The sequence below is a fragment of the Lygodium microphyllum genome, unplaced genomic scaffold, assembly GCF_053477565.2.
Source record: "Lygodium microphyllum isolate KBCC unplaced genomic scaffold, Lygodium_microphyllum_v1.1.10 scaffold_41, whole genome shotgun sequence".
Lineage (NCBI taxonomy): Eukaryota > Viridiplantae > Streptophyta > Polypodiopsida > Schizaeales > Lygodiaceae > Lygodium > Lygodium microphyllum.
Genome location: NW_028229524.1, coordinates 200,525 through 222,662, shown reverse-complemented (window position 1 = coordinate 222,662; position 22,138 = coordinate 200,525). Strand labels below are relative to the sequence as shown.

At 42.4% G+C, this 22,138-nt stretch overlaps 1 protein-coding gene and 1 pseudogene across 1 annotated transcript; one reads left to right on the top strand and one right to left on the bottom strand.

Moving 5' to 3' along the window:
* Positions 1-7,666: 7,666 nt before the first annotated feature.
* LOC148009081 (uncharacterized) lies at positions 7,667-15,324 on the top strand (annotated as a pseudogene).
* Positions 15,325-16,358: 1,034 nt separating this feature from the next.
* LOC148009080 (tubby-like F-box protein 5) lies at positions 16,359-19,337 on the bottom strand. The gene is made up of 4 exons (XM_087673831.1): positions 18,222-19,337; positions 17,955-18,042; positions 17,698-17,830; positions 16,359-17,499 (listed from the first exon to the last, which is right to left on the bottom strand). Exons 1-4 carry the CDS (start codon positions 18,639-18,641, stop codon positions 16,800-16,802), a joined length of 1,341 nt encoding a protein of 446 aa, XP_087529957.1. The 5' UTR covers positions 18,642-19,337; the 3' UTR covers positions 16,359-16,799.
* Between the last annotated feature and the right edge of the window lie 2,801 nt (positions 19,338-22,138).

Sequence of the window (22,138 nt, the reverse complement as noted above, 5' to 3'; positions counted from 1 at the left end):
TGTTAGATGTGTGATTGCTTTGGCACAACAGCCAAAGGTTAGAGGTTGTAGCAAATGGATGTGAAGAATGTCTTCTTGCATGGTGATTTGCAGGAAGAAGTGTACATGGAGCAGCCAGCAGGTTATGAATATTTAGAGCATCCCACGTATGTGTGCAGGTTGAAGAAGGCGCTCTATGGGCTCAAGCAAGCATCTAGAGCATGGTTTGACCAGATCAAAGAGTATTTTATCAATATTGGCTTTTATGTTTCTGATGCTGATCACTCACTTTATGTGAGAAAGGGAGATGTAGGTTTGGTCATCATAGTCATCTATGTGGATGAATTGATTATTATAGGTGATAGTGATAGTGGGATTGCAGAAGTCAATGAATTTTTGAAGAAGAAGTTTGAGATGAAGGATTTAGGTGAGCTAAGGTACTTCCTTGGCATTGAGGTGATCAGATGTGATGATGGTATATGGCTGTCCCAAAGATAGTATGGCTTGGATATGTTGTCCAAGTATGGTATGACATCATGCAAACCACTTTCAGTCCCGTTGGAGAAGAATGTAAAGTTGAGTGCTGATGTTGGGGATGAGATAGAAGGCCCTACTATGTTCAGGAGGATAGTGGGGAGTTTGATCTACATGACCATTACAAGGCCAGACTTGAGCTATGCTGTTGGTCTTGTGAGTTAGTTTATGCAAATACCTAGAAAGCCACATTTGGATGCAGTCAGACGCATATTGAGATATGTGAAGTCCACATTACATTATGGACTTTTCTATGAGGCAGGTACAGATGTACAAGTGTTTGGATACACAGATACAGATTGGGCTGGTAGTATGTTTGATAGAAGATCTACCAGCAGATACATGTTGTCCCTTGGTAGTGCAGCAGTTACTTGGAGCAGCAAAAAGCAATCTAGAGTTGCTTTGTCGAGTACAGAGGCTGAGTATAGAGGTGCTGCTGTTGCATCATGTGAGGTAGTATGGCTGCAAAAGTTATTGGCTGATTTAGATGTGCAGATGGAAGGTCCAGTTGTCATTTATTGTGACAACATGAGCAGTATACAGTTGGCTAGGAACCCTGTGTTCCATGCCATGACAAAACATATTGAGGTACACTACCACTTTGTGAGAGAGAAGGTACTAGCAAGTGAGATTGACTTGGTGTATGTCAGCACACACGATCAGATAGCTGACATCTTCACGAAGGCATTGGGTACAGAGAAGCTTCAAAAGTTTCGAAGCTTATTTGGAGTTGCAGAGATGCAATTGAGCTTGAGGGGGAGTGTTGAGATGACAAGCTCAATACATGCGGACATTAATGATGGACCGGTTGGTTAGATGGGTCCACACATTGACACTTAGCACATCGGTGGTCATTATGACTCTCACATGGCCACTGACTCATTACTTATTATATTCAGGTTGTTACACCTATTTAGAGATGGCATAGTTATAGCGCCAGTCGACTAGTGTAGTCGGTTATGCATTGTTTGACTTAATATGCCACTTTCCTTTATGTTGTATCTTTTCTATACTTTGTGTACATTGTAAAGTGTGTGGAAGAAGAAGAAGAAACCAGCAAGAAAACGTTTTGGCCTCCATCTCTCTTCTTGTCTCTTGAGTGAGCTTCTCCTTGTGCATTCTGTGTGTGTTTGGCACAACAACTTGAGCAAGTTCCCCCACCACGCGATTCATGACAGGAATCAAGCACTCATTAAAGACCAAACAAGGAAATAGAGCTTAGGAACCACAACAATACAAACACAAGGAGGGAAAAGAATAGACAACAAACCTACATACACAGGACTTGAAAGACAAACCCTAGTGTGACAAGTGGCTAAACAAAGTATCCTTGACAAGGGAGCTTGCTACTCTATTGGACCTCATTAATATCATTGAAAGTTTAGTGGCACAAGAACAAAAAGTAACCATTTTAGCATCACGATCGAGCATTGATGACCTAGGAATTGACCCTTGCAAGTTCCCAACTGAAATCCAAAAGCTCCTAGTGCAATATGAACAAAAGGCACGAATAGTCCATGTGAGTGGACTAGCATATGAAATCATAACTGAGATAGAGGAAAAAAAGGACTAGGAAAGGGCCTAGTGTAGCAAGTTGCAATATTTACACAAGTGGAAAGAGTCAAATGCAAAGGAAAGAGGTCAAGCTTAATGAAATGTAATACATCTTGATATTTACAAGACACACTGGACTGGGAGTCAATGATGACATAGAAGAGCACTTGAAGTTGACCTTACTCTAGTCAAGCTCTTAATCAAGTGGTTATTGGGAAATTCAACCAATGAGTGAAGTAGCAGCTCACTAGCTAGCTCAATCCTAGCCAGATTAGGAATTGCATCCAACACCAGAAATCAAACTAAATTCTTATAGTCACAAAGCATATTGAGGAATACATGGTAGGAGATGACCCTTATAGTTTCATGGAGCAATTTGAGTAGGCTTGTGAGGCCAACAACCTTTAGGATATTGTCCAATGCACACAAACTTTCAAGTTGTGCTTGGGTAAAAAGGACACAACTGGTTCACTAGTCTCAATATCATTGAATGCCATGATTTTGATAACTTGAATGACCTCTTTATTAAGAGATTCTCAAAGTAGGATACATGGATAATCTAATTGTAAAATTGATGAATTCCATTTATAAGGATAAAGAGGAGATTTGTGATTATGTCACTCACATTCAAAGCCTCTATAAAAGGATTCCAATAGTTGAACAATCCACTTAGAAGGGGCTTACAAGGTGGTTTCCATTGTATTCATTAATGGGATAAAGGATAAGGAACTCTAGGATCCTCGATTGTGCACATGTACAAATTGTGGGAGAATGGGCCATGAGGCCATGCATTATTGACTACCAAGAAGGCTTATGTATTCTCAATCTTCCCCATAACTATATTCTCCAATGAATAGGCAATTTACTTTTGTAAGAGGAGCCCCACTTGCTCTCCCTGCACCTAATGATGAAAGGCCCATATCTTAGATTGACATCAACCCGATGAGAATATCCAAACTGCTTGGACCTATATTCATACATCCACTGAGAGTGATGCTCCAGTACACTTCATGGAAGAACCAATTGAAGAGGAACCATGCATAAATTCATAAGTCACTTATGATGGAGAGAAATATCCTATTGATGGTCACTGCAATAATCATTGACCTGTTGTGGCCACATTGAACATATATAATGTAGATGTCTAAAAAGGGAGTGATCAAATTAAGACAAGTTAGATTTGAGGTGTCCAATGAGGTGTCACACGTATGTATGTGGATTTCCCTCAGTGAAAACCCTCCACTAGCTTAACAATTATACCATTAGTGGCACTTGATGAGGATACTACACTGATCCCTTTAAATATTATGACTAGGGCTTAAGCAAAACACACTAGCATTGCAATGCCTAGACACCTAGCAACTTGGATGTCTCATCCATAGGCAAAAACAATCAAAAGAAAATAAAAAAGTGAACCAATGCAAAACTAGTACTTAAGACTGATAGTACAAAAACCTTAATGAAAGGAAAATAGATTCTTGGAGTGGACGTAGAGACTTGAGATCCCCAAAAAAATAAGAGAGGGAATCCTAAAGTTGGAGAATACCTTGATGCCAAGTGACAATTGGACATTATTGATAAAGTGAGAAGCTGAGTAAAAGAGGCTCAAACACACCTCTAGGATTCTAAGCCCATAGTGCAATATTCATGTGCTCCCCATAGGAACCCCCCTAGGAGAAAATTTTCAATTGTTTTTAATTTTTTTTACCCCCTCTCTCTCCCCCTACTGACTGCATGCTGGGAAGAGAGAGAGAGAGAGTGGAAGTAATAAAAAGAGGGGGGCATGCAGCTCCCCCAGGTGGTGATAGGACGTTGCCTCCCCCCCATACCACCTCCTCTACAAAGCCCCCCCCCCCCCCCTATGGGGGCTCGTCATCAAGAGGGGAGAAGCTCCCCTCCCTCCCTGCGGACTGTCAGAGACCCCCCCTTGTCAGAGATAGGTGCCCCACCTGCTGACTTTCAGAGACCCCTCCCTCCCTGCGGACTGTCAAAGACACCCCCTTGTCAGAGATAGGTGCCCCACCTGCTGGCACTGGCCGTGAGCAACAATGCCCCTCCCTCCGATTCTGCAGTGCACACCCCCTGGCATTGGATCGACAGCCCACCCCACCCCACCTGTGATCCAATGCCAGGGGGTGTGCACTGCAGAAGAAGAAGAAGGAAGATAGAGGAGAGAGGAGAGAAGAAGAAAGAGAAGGAGAAGAAGAAGAAGGGGAAGAGGGAGAGAGAGAAGGAGAAGAAGAAGGAGAAGAAGAGGGAGAGGAAGAAGGAGAAGAAGAGGGGGAGAGAGAAGGAGAAGAAGAGGGAGAGAGAGGAGAAGAAGAAGAAGGAGAAGAGGGAGAGTGAGAAGGAGAAGAAGAGGAAGAGGGAAGAGAATAAGAGGAAGGAGAAGAAGAGAAAGAAAAGAAAGAGGAGGAGAAGAGAAGAAGAAGAGGAAGAGGAGAGGCAGAGAAGAAGAGAAGGAGAGAGAGAAGAGGAAGAGGAGAGGGAAAGAAGAAGAGAAGGAGAGAGAGAAGGAAGAAGAAGAGGAGGAGGAGAGAAGAAAAGAAGAAGAAGAGGAAGAGGAGGAAGGAGAGAAGAGAGAGGAGAGAGAGAGAAGAAGAGAAGAAGAGAAGAAAAGGGAGAAGAAGAGAAGGGAGGGGTGTCCCTCTTCCAATCTAGCATCTTGTACGCAATGGAGGAAGAGAGAGACAAGCCAAAGATGAAGGGTCATGTTTACTAACAGACTCGAAGGCTCGCTCTGTAAAAGCTTCGCATATCTACAAATGATAGAATGTGACAAGAGCCAAGGCCTTGGAGTTTAAGTTTTTATTTATGGATCAAATATAGCAATAGGAGGTCACCTTCCTTGAAGGATCATTGCTTAACAGGTAGGTATCAAACTAGGTCTCTTGTTTGTCTATTTTAGCAAGGAGGATATTCAAGTTACATTGCATACATTGGGAATGGAAAGATAAGGGTCGCAATGATAGAAAAGGAAGGTATCACAATTGCATTAGGAAGATATAAGGTAATCTTAATTTATATTTCATTGAGAGTTAAAGAGGCCTTTGATTATCATACACTGCGTACGAATGTTTATTGCATTCATGGCTTAGGCGGAAGGAAAGAAAAATAAAAAGAGTAAAAATCCTGCAAAGTATCACACTCAACGATAGAAGGTTAGAAGATGCTGCATTTACTTAAAGTTGATGTCCAATTGATGACCAACAAGGAGGGTTTATTGCCATAGCTTGAAAACCTAAGAACCCAACTCCAAGGACTTAGTTGTTTCTTTTCCAACAAAGGGTTGTCCATTAAAGGCTCTATGGTTGTGAAACTCAATAAACTAGACAGATTGTCAAGTAAGTCGCAACCATCGAGGGCCGCGCAAGATAAAGGGACCTTAGGTTGAGTCCAAGATACAGTCCATTAGACCTATGGATTTAGGGCAGTTATGAATTGCCAAGAAAGAAAATTGACCTACCAAGTTTAGGACGATGGCATTGTCGAGGAACTATTTGACTATAGTATTGCGAAACCTAAGGTAGTGATAATTTAGGGTCAATAGGGTATAAGCCCTAACCCAAAGGGGAGAGAGAACTTTAGGGTAGTTGATTCATGCTAAGCATGTTTCTTGGAACTTTAGGGTAGTTGATTCATGCATGTTTCTTGGAACTGTTGAAATGGTTTTAACGAAGGTTGATCTTGTTAAATATGGATTGTTGACCCAAGTTATGCTTGGTTGTTGAAAAGGTTATAAAAGTGTGTTGATACATCCAAGTTAAATTCTGATTGTGCATGCAATGGGATTGCGATGCCTTGAAGCAAGAGGTTGTGCATTCAACTGTTTGTTAATGTGGTTTTGGATGTTAACCCAAGTGGGGTGTGTTTGATGATTGAATGGCTGGGTCTGAGATGACTGATTGCCATGGAAACAAAAGGAATGTTTTCCCTAGTGATTGTTTTAAGCTGGGTGCTTCAGCTGTGGTTGATTTCCTAAAGGAATAATTAAGGAAGGATGGCGCTAGCTACCCCCTGTGAACCGCCAAAGCCTAACCAAGGGGTTTGTGAATCCGCGCCAGGAATGTGGACTGAACCCACTGCGAGAGCTCTCTCCGTGGAAATTACTGGGCGTAGGAGGACACTTGGGTGCCAGTGGGGGCTCTGGCCATAAATCCCAATGCCCCCGGGCCCTACACAAGTGTTCTACATGACTCGAGATGGGATCTCGAGGCCTTGATACTAGTTACAAGGCGGAATCTTGGAAGGATAAACCTTCGTGTTTTATTGCCGAAAGTCGGAAGGATTTTTCTGCAGAGGCAGAAAGGAACACTTAATTCTCCTGTATGGGCAGGAGACACACATTAATCCGAAGATAAATTAAGGAAGTTTTTGATCTTGTTTTATCTTATCTTCGTGTTTGTGCCCTAAATTATGTAAAGGAACCTGTGACTAATGGTTTAATTAAAGAAGCTGCTTTTATGTGTCAAACATAACGTGGTAGGTAATTAGATAACTCAAACAACCCCCGAGGGAAGCATGGTGGATGTGACCAATGGGTCTATCCTATGAAAGGGCGGTCTTGCTTAGCCGAGAGCTTTCCTCAAAGGAAATGTTAACAAAAAGTGTTAGGAAAAAGTCGGTCTATGACCTTAGACAATGTTGGCTGGGAACCCGGACTTCAGGTCGATCCTAGTGGGAATGGCCGGATAAGTTCCGTTGCGGAGCAAGCTCGAGAGATTCTAGTTGGCAAACCCCGTGTCATTCCTTGGGAGTGTCGGGCGGCGTCTTCTAGAAATATCTGTTGATGGACTGCTAAGACGTCTTCCACGATTTGAGGAGCGGGCACGTTACAGTTGGTATCACAGCAAAACTTCTTAAGCTAAGGGATGTGCTACATCATCAGAGTTGCGCAGCAAAAGCGTGATGGGTCCTAACCCACAAGTTTTAGAACCCAATGATTACTGGTTATCAATGAACCCTAAGCGCATTCGAGATGAGGACATCTCGATTCCTCTAAGGGGGAGAGGATGTAATATTCCTGTGCTCCCCATAGGAACCCCCCCACCCCTAGGAGAAAATTTTTAAATTTTTTAAATTTTTTTTAACCCCCTCTCTCTCCCCTTGCCGATTGCATGGCGGGGAGAGAGAGAGGGAGTGGAAGTAATAAAGAGAGGGGGGCATGCAGCCCCCCAGGTGGTGGGAGGACGTCGCCTCCCCCCCATACCACCTCCTCTATAAAGCCCTGCCCCCTCGAGGGGGCTCGTCGTCAAGAGGGGAGAAGCTTCCCCCCTCCCTGCGGATTGTCAGAGAGACCCCCCACTGGCCGTAAGCACTGGCCGTGAGCAACAGCGCCCCTCCCTCCGGTTTTGCAGCGTGCACCCCCTGGGGTCCGATCAGCAGCGCACCCCACCTGTGATTGTTGTGAGAGAGAGAAGGGGTAAGAAGAGAGAGAAGAGGGAGGAGAGAGGAGAGAGGAGAGAGGAGAGAGGAGAGAGGAGAGAGGAGAGAGGAGAGAAGAAAGAGAAGGAGAAGAAGAAGGGGACGAGGGAGAGAGAGAAGGAGAAGAAACAGGAGAAGAAGAGGGAGAGAGAAGGAGAAGAAGAGGGAGAGAGAAGGAGAAGAAGAGGGAGAGAGAGAAGGAGAAGAAGAGGGAGAGAGAGGAGAAGAAGAAGAAGGAGAAGAGGGAGAGTGAGAAGGAGAAGAAGAGGAAGAGGGAAGAGAAGAAGAGGAAGAAGAAGAAGAGGAAGAAAAGAAAGAGAAGGAGGTGAAGATAAGAAGATGAAGAGGAGAGGGAGAGAAGAAGAGGAGAGAGAGAAGAGGAAGAGGAGAGGGAGAGAAGAAGAGAAGGAGAGAGAGAAGGAAGAAGAAGAGAGGAGAGAAGAAAAGAAGAAGAAGAGGAAGAGGAGGAAGGAGAGAAGAGAGGGAAGGAGAGGAAGAGGAGAGAGAGAGAGAAGAAGAGAAGGAGAGGGAGAAGAAGAGAAGGAGGGAGAGAGAGAAGAAGAGAAGGAGAGGGAGAAGAAGAGAAGGAGAGGGTTGTCCCTCTTCCACTCTAGCACCTTGTACGCAACGGAGGAAGAGAGAGACAAGCCAAAGATGAAGGGTCGTGTCTACTAATGGACTCGAAGGATCGCTCTGTAAAAGCTCAGCATATCTACAAATGATAGAACGTGACAGGAGCCAAGGCCTTGGAGTTTAAGTTTTTATTTATGGCCTTTGATCAAATATAGCAATAGGAGGTCACCTTCCTTGAAGGATCATTGCTTAACAAGTAGGTATCAAACTAGGTCTCTTGTTTTTCTATTTTAGCAAGGAGGATATTCAAGTTACATTGCATACATTGGGAATGGAAAGATAAGGGTGCACTAAGGGTCGCAATGATAGAAAAGGAAGGTATCACAATTGCATTAGGAAGATATAAGGTAATCTTAATTTCTATTTCATTGAGAGTTAAATAGGCCTTTGATTATCATACACTGCGTACAAATGTTTATTGCATTCATGGCTTAGGCGGAAGGAAAGAAAAATAAAAAGAGTAAAAATCCTGCAAAGTATCACACTCAAAGATAGAAGGTTAGAAGATGTTGCATTTACTTAAAGTTGACGTCCAACTGATGACCAACAAGGAGGGTTTATTGCCATAGCTTGAAAACCTAAGAACCCAACTCCAAGGACTTAGTTGTTTCTTTTCCAACAAAGGGTTGTCCATCAAAGGCTCTATGCTTGTGAAACTCAATAAACTAGACAGATTGTCAAGTAAGTCACAACCGTCGAGGGTCGCATAAGACAAAGGGACCTTAGGTTGAGTCCAAGATACAGTCCATTAGACCTATGGATTTAGGGCAGTTGTGAATTGCTAAGAAAGAAAATTGACCTACGAAGTTTAGGACAACGGGATTGTCCAGGAACTATTTGACTATAGTATAGGGAAACCTAAGGTAGTGATAATTGGGGTCAACAGGGTATAAGCCCTAACCCAAGGGGGAGAGAGAACTTTAGGGTAGTTGATTCATGCTAAGCGTGTTTCTTGGAACTATTGAAATGGTTTTAACGAAGGTTGATATTATTAAATATGGATTGTTGACCCAAGTTATGCTTGGTTGTTGAAAAGGTTATAAAAGTGTGTTGATACATCCAAGTTAAATTCTGATTGTGCATGCAATGGGATTGTGATGCCTTGAAGAAAGAGGTTGTGCATTCAAGTGTTTGTTAATGTGGTTTTGGATGTTAACCTAAGTGGGGTGTGTTTGATGATTGAATGGCCGGGTCTGAGATGATTGATTTCCATGGAAACAAAAGGAATGTTTTCCCTAGTGATTGTTTTAAGCTGGGTGCTTCATCTGTGGTTGATTTCCTAAAGGGATAATTAAGGAAGGATGGTGCGAACTACCCCTACAAACCGTGAAAGCCTAACCAAGGGGGTTGTGAATCCGCGCCAGGAATGTGGACCGAACCTGCCACCGTGAGAGGTCTCTCTGTGGAAATTACTTAGCGTAGGAGCATGCTTGGGTGCCAGTGAGGGCTCTGGCCGTAAATCCCAATGCCTCCGGGCCCTACATGTGTTCTACGTGACTCAAGATGGGATCTCGAGGCGTTGATACTAGTTACAAGGTGGAATCTTGGAAGGATAAACCTTCGGGTGTTATTGCTGAAAGACGGAAGGATTTTTTTGCGGAGGCAGAAAGGAACACTTAATTCTCCTGTATGGGCAGGAGACACACATTAATCTGAAGATAAATTAAGGAAGTGTTTGATCTTGTTTTATCTTGTCTTCGTGTCTGTGCCCTAAATTACGTAAAGGAACCTGTGACTAACAGGTTAATTAAGGAAGCTGCTTTTATGTGTCAAACATAATGTGGTAGGTAATTAGATAACTAAAACAACCCGCGAGGGAAGCATAGTGAATGTGACCAATGGGTCTATCCTACGGAAGGGTGGTCTCAGTTAGCCGAGAGCTTTCCTCAAAGGAAATGCTAACAAAAAGTGTTAGAGGAAAAAGTTGATGGTCTATGACCTTAGACAATGTTGGCTGCGAACCCGAACTTTAGGTCGATCCTAGTGGGAATGGTTGGATAAGTTCCATTGCGGGGCAAGCTCGAGAGACTCTAGTTGGCAAAACCCGTGTCATTCCTTAGGAGTGCCAGGCGACATCTTCTAGAAATATCTCTTGATGGACTGTTAAGATTGTCCCGCGATTTGAGGAGCGGGCACGTTACAGTTGGTACCAGAGCAAAACTGCTTAATCTAAGGGCTATGCTACATCATCAGAGTTGCACACCGGAAGCGTGATGGGTCCTAACCCACAGGTTTTAGAATCCAATGATAACTTGTTATCAATGAACCCTAAGCGCATTCCAGATGAGGACATCTCGATTCCTCTAAGGGGGAGAGGATGTAATATTCCCGTGCTCCCAATAGGAACCCCCCCCCTTGCGGACTGGTAGAGACCCCCCCTCGTCAAAGATAGGCACCCCCTTGCTGTCCGTAAGCACTGGCCGTGAGCAACAATGCCCCTCCCTCTGGTTCCACAGCGCGCACCCCCTGGCGTCTGATCGGCAGCGCACCCCACCTGTGATCGTTGTGAGAGAGAGAATGGGTAAGAAGAGAGAGAAGAGGAAAGAGAGAGGAGAGAGGAGAGAAGAAGAAAGAGAAGGAGAAGAAGAAGAAGGGGAAGAGGGAGAGAGAGAAGGAGAAGAAGAGGGAGAGAGAGAAGGAGAAGAAGAGGGAGAGAGAGGAGAAGAAGAAGAAGGAGAAGAGGGAGAGTGAGAAGGAGAAGAAGAGGAAGAGGGAAGAGAAGAAGAGGAAGAAGAAGAAGAGGAAGAAAAGAAAGAGAAGGAGGAGAAGAGAAGAAGAAGAGGAAGAGGAGAGGGAGAGAAGAAGAGAAGGAGAGAGAGAAGAGGTAGAGGAGAGGGAGAGAAGAAGAGAAGGAGAGAGAGAAGGAAGAAGAAGAGGAGGAGGAGAGAAGAAAATAAGAAGAAGAGAAAGAGGAGGAAGGAGAGAAGAGAGGGAAGGAGAGGAAGAGGAGAGAGAGAGAGAAGAAGAGAAGGAGAGGGAGAAGAAGAGAAGGAGAGGGGTGTCCCTCTTCCACTCTAGCACCTTATGTTGAGATATCGAGCTCCACTCGTGATACGCCAGGGTGACCGTTGTGTATTTATGTCACCGACTTGTCAGTTGTAGACGCGGTTGGTACACCGCCCATGAATAATAGCTACATGATAGCTATCCTTATCTACTCTAGTTCGTGGCTCAGTTAGTATGCAACCTTAGTTAGTTGAGTTTGGTTTGAGACCCATATATAGGGTTCTTCTATTTCTTTGTATGAGAGTTCTTTTTGGCTTACACAACTAAGAAGAGAAAAACTGTTTTCAGCCTCCACCCTTGTGTGTATTCTCCCATTGTGCAAGCAAGAAAGCTACAAGTGAGACTCCTTTCTTCTCTCCCACAATCTTGACATGGTATCAGAGCCTTGTTCGTGGTAAGGAGCTCAAGAAAGCAAGCCAAGCTCGCGGTGTTCTGGTAAGAGGAGCAGTGTTGCTTTCATTTTCTGTTTTGGGAGCAGATCTCTGCAGGTAGCACAGCCGGAAATTGCAAGAGTGCATTGTCTCAGGTTGAGACGCCCTTCGCGGTGAAGCAAGAGGGCAGTATATGCTGCGGGATAGAGCTTTAGCTCTTCGCGACCCTGTTTTTTTGATTTGAGGCCATTTCGGGGCCTGTTTTGGAGGCGAAAGTTTTCTGCACGCACTCAGGAAAAAGCCCTGTTTTATGCTGTGCGACCACTGTTCTACAGGTCGGTGAAAAGTAACCACAGATATTGCATCGTATGCTCGTGTGCAGAGACATTGGGAGTTACAGAATCATCCTTGGTTCCTGTTTATGCAAAATCGTCACTAGGAAGTGACTGTGTGGTCAAATACCACTTTCGCCAGTTTTGCAGATTTGCCCTTGTGAGGGTGAAGCTGTGTTTTTTGCAGTGATAGAATTTTTTGCAGTATTCTGTAATGGCGTCTGATTCTCTTTCACAGATTGTAACTGAAAAGCTTGACAAGAACAACTTCCAAGCATGGAAGTTTAGAATGACGAATTTCCTTATGGGAAAAGGATATTGGGAATTTGTTACAGGAAATGAAGAAGAACCAGTTCTTCTTGATGTTCCCAATCAACAGCAAATGCAGGCATTCAAAGCATGGCATGAGAGAGCCAGGAAAGTTATGTACTGGCTGTCTATCAGTATTTCAGACTCTATGATTATGCATATTCAGGATGCAAGTACGCCAAAGGAGGAGGCATGGGATACTTTGTCAAAAATGTACAGCACAAATACTCAAGCCAGGAAAAAATGCAAGAAAAAAAGTGATGGAGATGACATGTTTTTCAAGGCATAAAAAGTGCATTTCATAGAGCATTTAAAACTCACAAAGGCACGATGGAGCACCAACCTTAGTTTGCAAGGGGCAGCAACAACAACAGAGTGTCGAAGTGTCTTGTTTGCATCAAAAGGAGATGGTTGTACTTAAAATTGACTCCAAAATGGCCTTTTTACATGAGGAAAAAGAGGAAGGGGAGAATTGGGCTTCTTTTTTTGTGCACATGAGAGGGGTGGGGGTCAAGAGCCACTTTTTGTCCAAATTTGAGACAACACATGGCCAAGATGGGAAAGGACACAATTAAGAAAGAACCAATTGTGGCAATGAGGATGACACCAGGCACTTCATAAACTTGATCATGTGAGCCACAATCATCAATCAATCTAGTAAAGTTCATGTAGAATCATTGAGAGGAATGCAATGATACCACTCTTGTCAAATATAATGAAAGATTTCAACATGTAAATTTCCAATCTTTCCCTTTTCTTTTTGCTGTCCTTCGCTCTCCTCCCTCCGTTTGCACATAATGCCTATTCGTATGGTTGAGAGGAGGCAACAAGCAATGGCATGAGAAGTGAAAATGGTTTATGGAAGATATTGCCAAAGTGAAATGGAACCTTATCCAAGTGCATTAGAAGTTTGAAGCACAACAATGGTGTTTGGATGGTTTGGTCCACATCTATCTATAAGAAAAAGTATGAAAAATTGTGAGAATTACATATTTTTTGTCTTATTTTAAGCATAATCTCATAAAATGGTGATATAAAATGTTCTTATGACATGAATTTTACTATTTTTCTATGTTTTCGTGGCTACATCATATTTATTCAATAAAATGTTATTTATGCATTAAAAACACACAGAAATAGTGAAAAATGTATTTAAAATGCTTTAAAACTATTAAAAAAACAAAAAAATATAGTGGAAAATTAGGGGAAAGTTCCTAAGCTTAGTTGATCACTTGAATTTACATATAAGTAATGTTTCTTTTTTAACATCTTCTTAATTAGATAGTATATAAGACATCAATGGAGTGTTTACAATTTTAATAGTCATCAAGATTTTGAAAATATCAATCTATAATAGTTCCCCATACGAATTGATCATGGAAACTATTGGCTTTTCTTCTTAGGGTTGATCTTTCTTATATATATAGCTCTAATGGAGATGCTAGGTCTTGTGTATGAATGCCTTACTAGAGGATGCTTTCTAATTAGAGAAATTGAGGAATATATATGTGAATACACATTTGAGACACCTTAGTTATGCCTTGTTTTCCTCATTGGACTCTTGATTCTCTAAAGAATGATATGTTATGTACCTAGGTTTAATTACAACACCAATAGGAGATTTCTTCTCTAGATTGGATCATGCCACAACCTCTTCCTCATCCAAGGACCACCATTAGGACTAGTCTATGTTCCATAAGGAATACATTTCCCCCTTCATTGCAAGTGACATAAGGGTTTGTATAAGCTTTGTTTTACAATCGTCTTACAATGGTTCTTCCATATAGTAGTTCGAAACATCATCAAGCAAGTGTGTGATTATAGGTCTAAGTAATCTTGGGATTTCTAATGGGTTGATGTTGCCCTTAGACACCATTGATCTTTGGTCATTAGGTGCAAGCAAGACAGACTTGAAAAGGGCCTAGTAAAGAATTTGATTAAGAAACCTTACACTTAGATTAGATCCTTGAGTGTGCTCATCATTGTATGCCTTTTTGTCCCCTAGAGTCCCTACATTCCTAGGCTCGACCCTATCTTTTGTGGTGGACCCACACCAAAAGAAGGGGATCTCCCTTTTTTATCACCCACGTAACAAGCCTTTTCATCCTCCATGATGGGATCCACCACTCTTCCAAAAGCGTACATCAACAAGTAAAATTTATTTTTCCCCCAAAAAATGACTTTTTAAATTGTTCGCAAAAAAAGTTTTACAAAAGTGCCATATCAATAAGTTATATTTATTTTGTGTTAATTTTTTATCTTTTTAAAAAAAATTATCCCAAAAGGTACCCAATCGTATTGCAAGTTGAAACACCCAATTTCATATCATATTTTGCATTAAAATATCTACAAATCAATTCACCTTTTTAAAGCTCCATAGATGTGGTGCTTAAGACCCTTGAGGCAATTGCATAACTACTTTATGCCTGACTATTTCTCCCAAGTGCCACATTAGTAGTGGTGGGGCATGCTAATTTTGATGATTGAATCTTCTTCATAGCGTGTAGTGACCATTATGGACTCCCCCATCATTGAGATGTTCTAACTATAGAATTGATTTAGTGGCACGAATGTATCTTCCTAGTTCACCTAGTCATAAGAGGGAGTTGGGCAGCCATGGCTTTCACAAGAAATCACTTTGTAAAAATCTAATTTTGGTTTACAAGCTGTGATTTGAGTGTAGCCAAATTCACATGAATAGCTTTGGTATAATTTTCTTTAGAGGTGATTCTGCATTGTGATTAATAGGCTAGCTCTTCAAAATTGTGCAATAATGAACCATTCCACATGGTTGATTATTGGATGGTTCAGCTTGCTCTAAGCTTTTGCCTTCAACTCTGGTGTCGTATGGATAATGAGGGCTTCAACACCTGTTATTGCTTTAGCGCTCATTAAAATTCCCCTTCTACCCTCATTCCTCACTTTCGCAGGCTTTTTTCGTTAATGGCATCCTGGAGGTGTGGAAATTTTCTTGAGGCAAGGTGAGACCTCCAGGAAGTGAATCGTTATGACAAAGTTGTGTTGATCCTCCATAGAATACATAAATTCTAGTCCCAAAGGTAACAGGCTAGTGGATGGTACTTAGGCCTACAATCGTAAGGTTGTAGGTTCCATACCTTGCTACATCGGATGGTTGGACACCTGTGTCCTGGTGTGTTCATGCAGGTCTAGGCTATCGCTGACTGGGAACACTCTTTTCATCATCATCCTTCATAGGCTAGGCTCATCAAGGAGGGTCCCAACTCTCAGCTAATCTTCACAAGGGAAAATACAATCATTACTGAACAAAGCATATTGGGAGGCCCGTAGAGAAGATCATCAATAGACATAACATCCAACCGAGCACAACACAGCCATATCAGGCCTCCAAACCAAAGTGTTGAGCTGTAGCATCACATGCCTGCCAACTGTCATTTGTAAGACCTGGAAATGGCAGTTTGTCTTCTGCAATACAAAGATAAGGGTGGGAAACTAAAAGAAAGGACGGCATCCTTTCACAGGCAGACTGTTTCAACTCCTTGTACCTCTACTTCAATTGCCATGTCCAGTTTTCATGGCCAGACTTGCCTTTGCACTCTGAAATCACCATCCTGGATGTACAGACATAAGGCAGCACACACATGCTGGATGTATGTACACAAGCCAGAACACAACATAAAGTTCCAAGTTCCCTCTTGCAGCCAAGCTCCAATGCCAACAAAACAACCTCACTTGACTGGACAGACAGACTTGCAAAACATACAAAAAACTTCAGTTTCCTCAGTTCATGGATAGCTTACTCTTCTGTTTGCTAAGATCTTCCGAAAAAGAACAAAAAACCTCATGACAGACATCTCACAAGAACAGTATGGAACACCATCAGGTATAAACACAGCCCATTTACTGAAGCCATCTCACTCGACTGGATATCTAACTTGCAAAACATAAAAGAAATTTGTTTTCCTCAACTAATAGATAACTTACTCTTCTGTTTCCTAAGATCTATTCCAAAGAATAAAAACCCAATGTAAAACAACTGGCAAAACCAGTATGAAATACCATCTAACATTAACACAGTGATTCATTGAACCCCATTTGAACGCAAAATTACTGAGACCTTAAAAAAGTTAAGCAACACAAGCCATCAGCAAGATAGGCTAACTCCAAGACAAATGCAAAATTACTGGGGCCTTAAAAAAGTTAAACTACGCAAGCCATCAGCAAGACAGGCTAACTCCAAGACGCTTGCACGCCAAAATTAATGGGAGTTTGACAACAAGCCATCAGCATATAATCCAAGATCCTGCATAGAGAGATTCATGTTTCTAACCAACAGAGGACTTCTGGAGGGCTTTGATCAGCCCAGATATCTGTTAGCCAATTTACAAAGGGACACAATACATAATTCTGAAAAACGAGCTGACATCTGAAGTCCAGAAAACCTTAGTGCAAGCAGAGCTCTAAGGTAATGCACCAATTGTAACGCCAATTCTTTGCAGCATGCTGCCATTACAGACCTGACTTGCAATGATCACTACCTTGGACATTACAACCACTGATGACTCAAAGCTAAAGACGAGAGAAGAATAGTATCCATTCAACCCTCGTCTCCATTGATCCATCCTTAAGTTTTACAAACAGCAGCTTAATTGATAGCAGCTCATGTTGACATCTTCTCTCACTCACAGGCTAGCTTGGTATCAAAACTGCTCAAGCATATGGCAAAGGCTTGGAAGGCTGACAGAGGATAACGATAATCCATTGTAAAGATGTCCTTGCCAATCTTGCCAAACTGCAGTAACACCTTGTCCTGTTCACTTTGAGGCACTGCCAGATTTGTAGGCTCTATGGCAGCAACAAGTTGGAAATTCTTCACAGAGGCTACTGTCACACGCCCTCTGAAGTTCAGGCACCAGCATTGCAACTGATCATGCCAACGAGGTGCTTTGTTCTTTAAAACCAATGGACTACTGGTGGCTTTGCTCTCAGCCTTGCCAGAAGAACTGAGGCCCAAATTAGTTCCCATGTCCAAATTGGGTGCAGAAAAAGGGATGGATGTGAAGGAGGACTCCTCAGGTGGTGCTACTGCTGCTGGTCCAGACAGTTGCTGACTGGAGGTGAGTGCATCACTGCCACGAACCTCCATCACAGATGAAGGAATGGAATGCAAGATGCACTGCATGCGCCTGGGACCTCTTGTGCCCAAGACATTCAACTCATAGGCGATGTTTGCCACATTGTAGCTGCCAGAGAGAACTCGACCAGGGGATACTTGTTTCATGCCAACACGCCTACATGCTTTGCCAGTTGGAACCAAGGCCCCACTGTGAGGAGCCAAACTGTCAGACACAGTGAACTTAGTCCCCAAGAAGTTGGACCTGCCACAGACATACCACATTTTCCCCTCAAAACAAAACGATGGCATACATAAATATAGTCTTGTGACTCATGAGGAAACTAAAACAGGCAACCATCATACAATGGTAGGGCTAAAATGTGTGGATCACATTCGTGAATCTCACATGGCATTGTGCACAACACACTATTCTTGTCATGGCCTCAAACATGCCACCAACCTCAATTTGCCGACATAGCTGTTGCTGCCTCTTGACATGTCATCTGCATCCAAAGAGATGATGTACTCTGTGCTAGTTGCTTTCCTGAACTTCCGAGCTGCGAGAAGAAATTTGCTATTCTCGACAAGCAAGGCTGCCAGTAACATATACAAAAGTTGAGAACAACAAATAAACATCACACAGAAAAGACCTGAAGCCCTAAGACCAGGTTCCAACTCAATGTGATTTGCAGACGCACAGTTGCCATGGAAACTTACAGGGTGAACGTTCCAAGTAGAGAGAGTATGTGGAGCTTGCCCTATCCCGCTTGATAAAGCACTGCATTGGAGCATCCCTTGGACCAGGCTGCACATTCATAGTTCAAAGCACAAACTACATAAGCCTGGGAAGACAGATCTGAGAACGAGTACAAAGGTTAATTCCTTCAGAAGCACTGGCCCAATGAAGCTGGTAGTTTGAAAACCAACGGTGATACATTTCCACTTCAAGTACTTCCTGAAACAGGGAAAGGTAAATGGAAGTACCTGCTTGAGTGAGATGGGGAAGGTCAGCTTGCCTGATTCCTCAGGGGCCTTTACAAGCTCTTTGGTAATCTCTCTCCATGTCTTGCAAACGGCAGAGCAAGCCACAACATCTTTGCGGGCAGGCCAGGACCCTTCCGCAGACTCTACTCGTTGGAGAACATCTCTGAGGAGCTCAGGAGGAAGGTTTGCCCAGCGCCCCTGCTGAGACGGCACCAACAATGAGGAGAAATCCTCATCACTACTCGCATCCACATCATCGCTGGTGGCCGCCACTACGACGCGCTGGATGTCTAACACTGCACTCTGAGAGCGCACTCGTCTGCTGCTGTGGGAAAAGCTCACATCAAAAGTACGCCTGGACAAGCTACCAATGCCATCCCGCAAGTCTCTAAGATCGCGCACAAGAGCTTTGAGAGGCATTGGCGCTTGTGGCAGGGATGTATATCTTGGGCGAGACGGAGACGGAGACGTACAAGGCCTATTTCCTTATCTCTGATGCAAGGCAGTCAAGGATGTAATATGAGGCGGGGGATGTGGTGACTCCTCCCAGCGGCCCTGCTTGAACTCTCTGAGAGAGACGCGCTATCCTCTAAACGCAAGGTCGGTCAAGGAAGGAACTGGCGGTCCTGCCGGGGGCTTACCTGATCTGAGCTTGATAAGATCCGCTTTCTGCACCATTTGCATTGCCGATACCAGGGGCAGCAGGAGCGGGAGGGGAGGTGCGATAAAGGACAGAGGTCTCACAAGGGGAAAAAGGCTCTCACTCCAAGAGGCCCGGGGGGGGGGGAGCGAGAAACTGATGCTTGTGCGGGAGACAAAATCGAGGCACACGGCGTCACGTTCACCTATGCACCGCCCTTTATTGTATTCCTTCTCCCTCTCTCTCTCTCTCTCTCTCTGTCTCTGTGGCTCGCTCGCTCTGCTTAGGTAGCCGACGGTCGACCTAATTACAGAAGAAGAGAGTGCTTGTGCCTGATCTTCTTCCTGGTGCCTGCGTTGTCGTCGTCTCCTCTCTTCTTCTTGCCTGCCTGTCTGCTGCCTGCTGCACAGAGAATAGCCAGGATGAGGAGGAGAAGAAGGAGGTGATAGAACTAGAAGTCTTTGGGAAAGGAGGGGGTAGAGTCTAGACAAGGACACGCGCGCCGATGACAAAAATGATGAAAATGAGGATGATGATGATGGTGGGGGTGGGGGTGCCCGTGCCTGCTTGGCTTTGCTTATTTCCAACCCAATCATCCCTAAAACTTATGCAAAAGAGTCGGACGTTAGAGACTCCGGTCGAACGCTGGAAAAAATCAAATCACAAAAGGCACGCCCAATTGGCAATCCTCACTCAATTTTTCTTTTAGACCCCATAGAATATTAAATAGCTCCAGACCCCACCTTACAAAAGGGCCCTTTGTCATTAACATTCACCTTAAGAGCCGAGACACGCGCAGGTCAATTGACTAGCGCGAGAGTCTATCTTGACCATGGAACAGTTGGTGTGGCCTACTGGTGGCTTGACCTGGCCTCTGGCTATCTCCTCCAAAAATGGAACTTGCCGCAATGACTCAAGTAGCTTCAAAAATAGTGAATGTTTGATTAACTAGCACAAGCTATGCTTAGGTGTTCTTCAACAACGAGTGGCAGCGCAACCATTCAAAGCTCAAAATGGATCTCCTCTCACCTCCTCCAATGCATTCAACCCATATATTTAGCCACGTCATTCAAATGTTTGACTTGCGCCCGGCCATATAGCTCAAGTTCATGTAGTTACGTGTGGTGAGCAGTGTTCACAAAAAACATTTTTGGTAGCAAATACAAAAACCTCTAACTCAAATTTTTGCAGAGATTTCTGAATCAAATTACATGTATTTGCCATTTTTATAACTAATAATTTTTAAGAGTTCTAAGTTTTAAACCTTCTTCTTTCAATTTTGAAAGTTTTTTTTTTAATTTTGCAATTCACATTACATTAAACCTCGGTTTTTCGTGAGCACTGGTGGTGAGGATCTTAAGCTGAGTTACATACAAATCCAAACAATATGTTGCTCACCACAAAAAAAAAAGCATTCTAGAGTATTTGTATTGGTTGGAATATTAAAACACCGGTTGGGACATTGTCAATGACCTTAAAATAAGGGTGAGTTTTTCGAGTGCTTTAGTTATGCAATGAGTGTTTCATATAGAAATGACAAAACTCGCTACTCTGGGAACTTGCCCTTTCTTTTTTTAATAATTGATCAAGAAAAAAGTTTTTTTTCCATGACTGGTTAGACTTCCCAACAAGTCACAAGTTAATCTATAGAATGGGGATGTTGGTAATGGAAGGACTCCAATTTTGAACATGCAATTGAGTGACTCTACAATGCTTTGCTACTTTGAGGTGCAAATATTGGGATGAAGCCCAATCACAACTAAAGAATCACATTTTTAAAAATAGTATAAGCTACACCTAACATGCTTAAATATTGGAACTTGGCCTCTAATCTAGCTTGCCCAATCTATGTAAGAGATCTACAATCCAAAGGGATTTGTTCTTTATCATAATCAAAGAAGTATTTGATCCTTGATCTAAAAATATATAAAAATCAAATCACAAAAGCATATCCAATTTACAAGCTTAAGATAATTTTTCATACACCAAATGTTAGTAGATGGCCTTTATTATTAAATTCACCTCTAGAGAGATCAAGATACAAATCCTAAACTATAAGTTGCACTTAACATACCTAAAATTGGGTCTCAATCTTTGATCTAGCTTGCCCAATCTATGTAAGAGATCTATAAATCAAAGGCTTATGTTTTTTCTCATAATCCAAGAAATATTTTGTCATTAACACAAATGTATCGTTATTCCTTGCTTCCCAAGTCCATTTAAGGGCAATGATTCTTATTATCTAATAGCCAAATTTATGTTCTTATAGAAGCTCATTTCTAACCCTCAAAAGTGCAACTTCAAATTTTTTGTGTGCCCACTAGGTTAAAGCCTATTTTGCTAGAAATCGTCCCCTATATGTGTAAGGTATGGAGCTAATGAAGAGAGAGTATATAAATGTCTGAATTGAAGAAGATGAGAGAAAATAGAAAAACAAAGGAGAGAAGTACATGTGGAAGTCATGGAAGAAGGTGGAAGATAGAAAAAAAAAATGAAGTGGCTTCTCAATGTATTCATGTGGAAAATGAAAATATACTTAGAATCCATCCCCACCTCCATGTTTTTGTCTTTAAAAACAAAAGAAAACTTGGTACAAAGTAACTCTTAATAGTCAAGATAAGAATAGAACACTCTATGTAAGCATGAGGAATGAGACTAGAATCTTCCAAATTCTTCAAAACAATGATGGTTTTGGAGCTAAAGGTAAAGTATCATATGTTTGCTTCAATTGGAAAGCATGAAGGTGGTATCTTGATGGATCTTCTTCAAGTATAAGCCCATGCAAAATTGGTCCCACTATAAACCGCGTTGTATAGAAACTTGCATAACTTTTGATTGGCCTAAACTAAATAAAGATATTAATATCACAAAATAAAGCTCCTTTCATGTACTCAACCCATATAAGTTGTTCAACTTTGTCAAAAATCCAAAATTCTCACGACAACTCAAAATAGAAATTTGATAAAGAGTATACTGCAATAAAATATAGCCTCTACCTTGAGTGCTTTTCAACAAAAAGGTCATGTTGAAAGTATGAAAATTCTTGAATGATGGCTTCTAGCCTTCATAAAGCTTCTTTTAAGTTAGTCCTTTCCAATTGATCAAGTATTCCATGACAAAACTTGGTCTAAGCTTGTTTTGATCAAGTCGTTTCCATTTGATCAAGTATTCCATGACGAGGCTTAGTTTAAGCTTCTTTTTCCATTGATATCAATACCGTCTAGAATGTGTTGAACTCCATTTTCATCTATAGGGGGATGCTCTTCAAGATACTCAA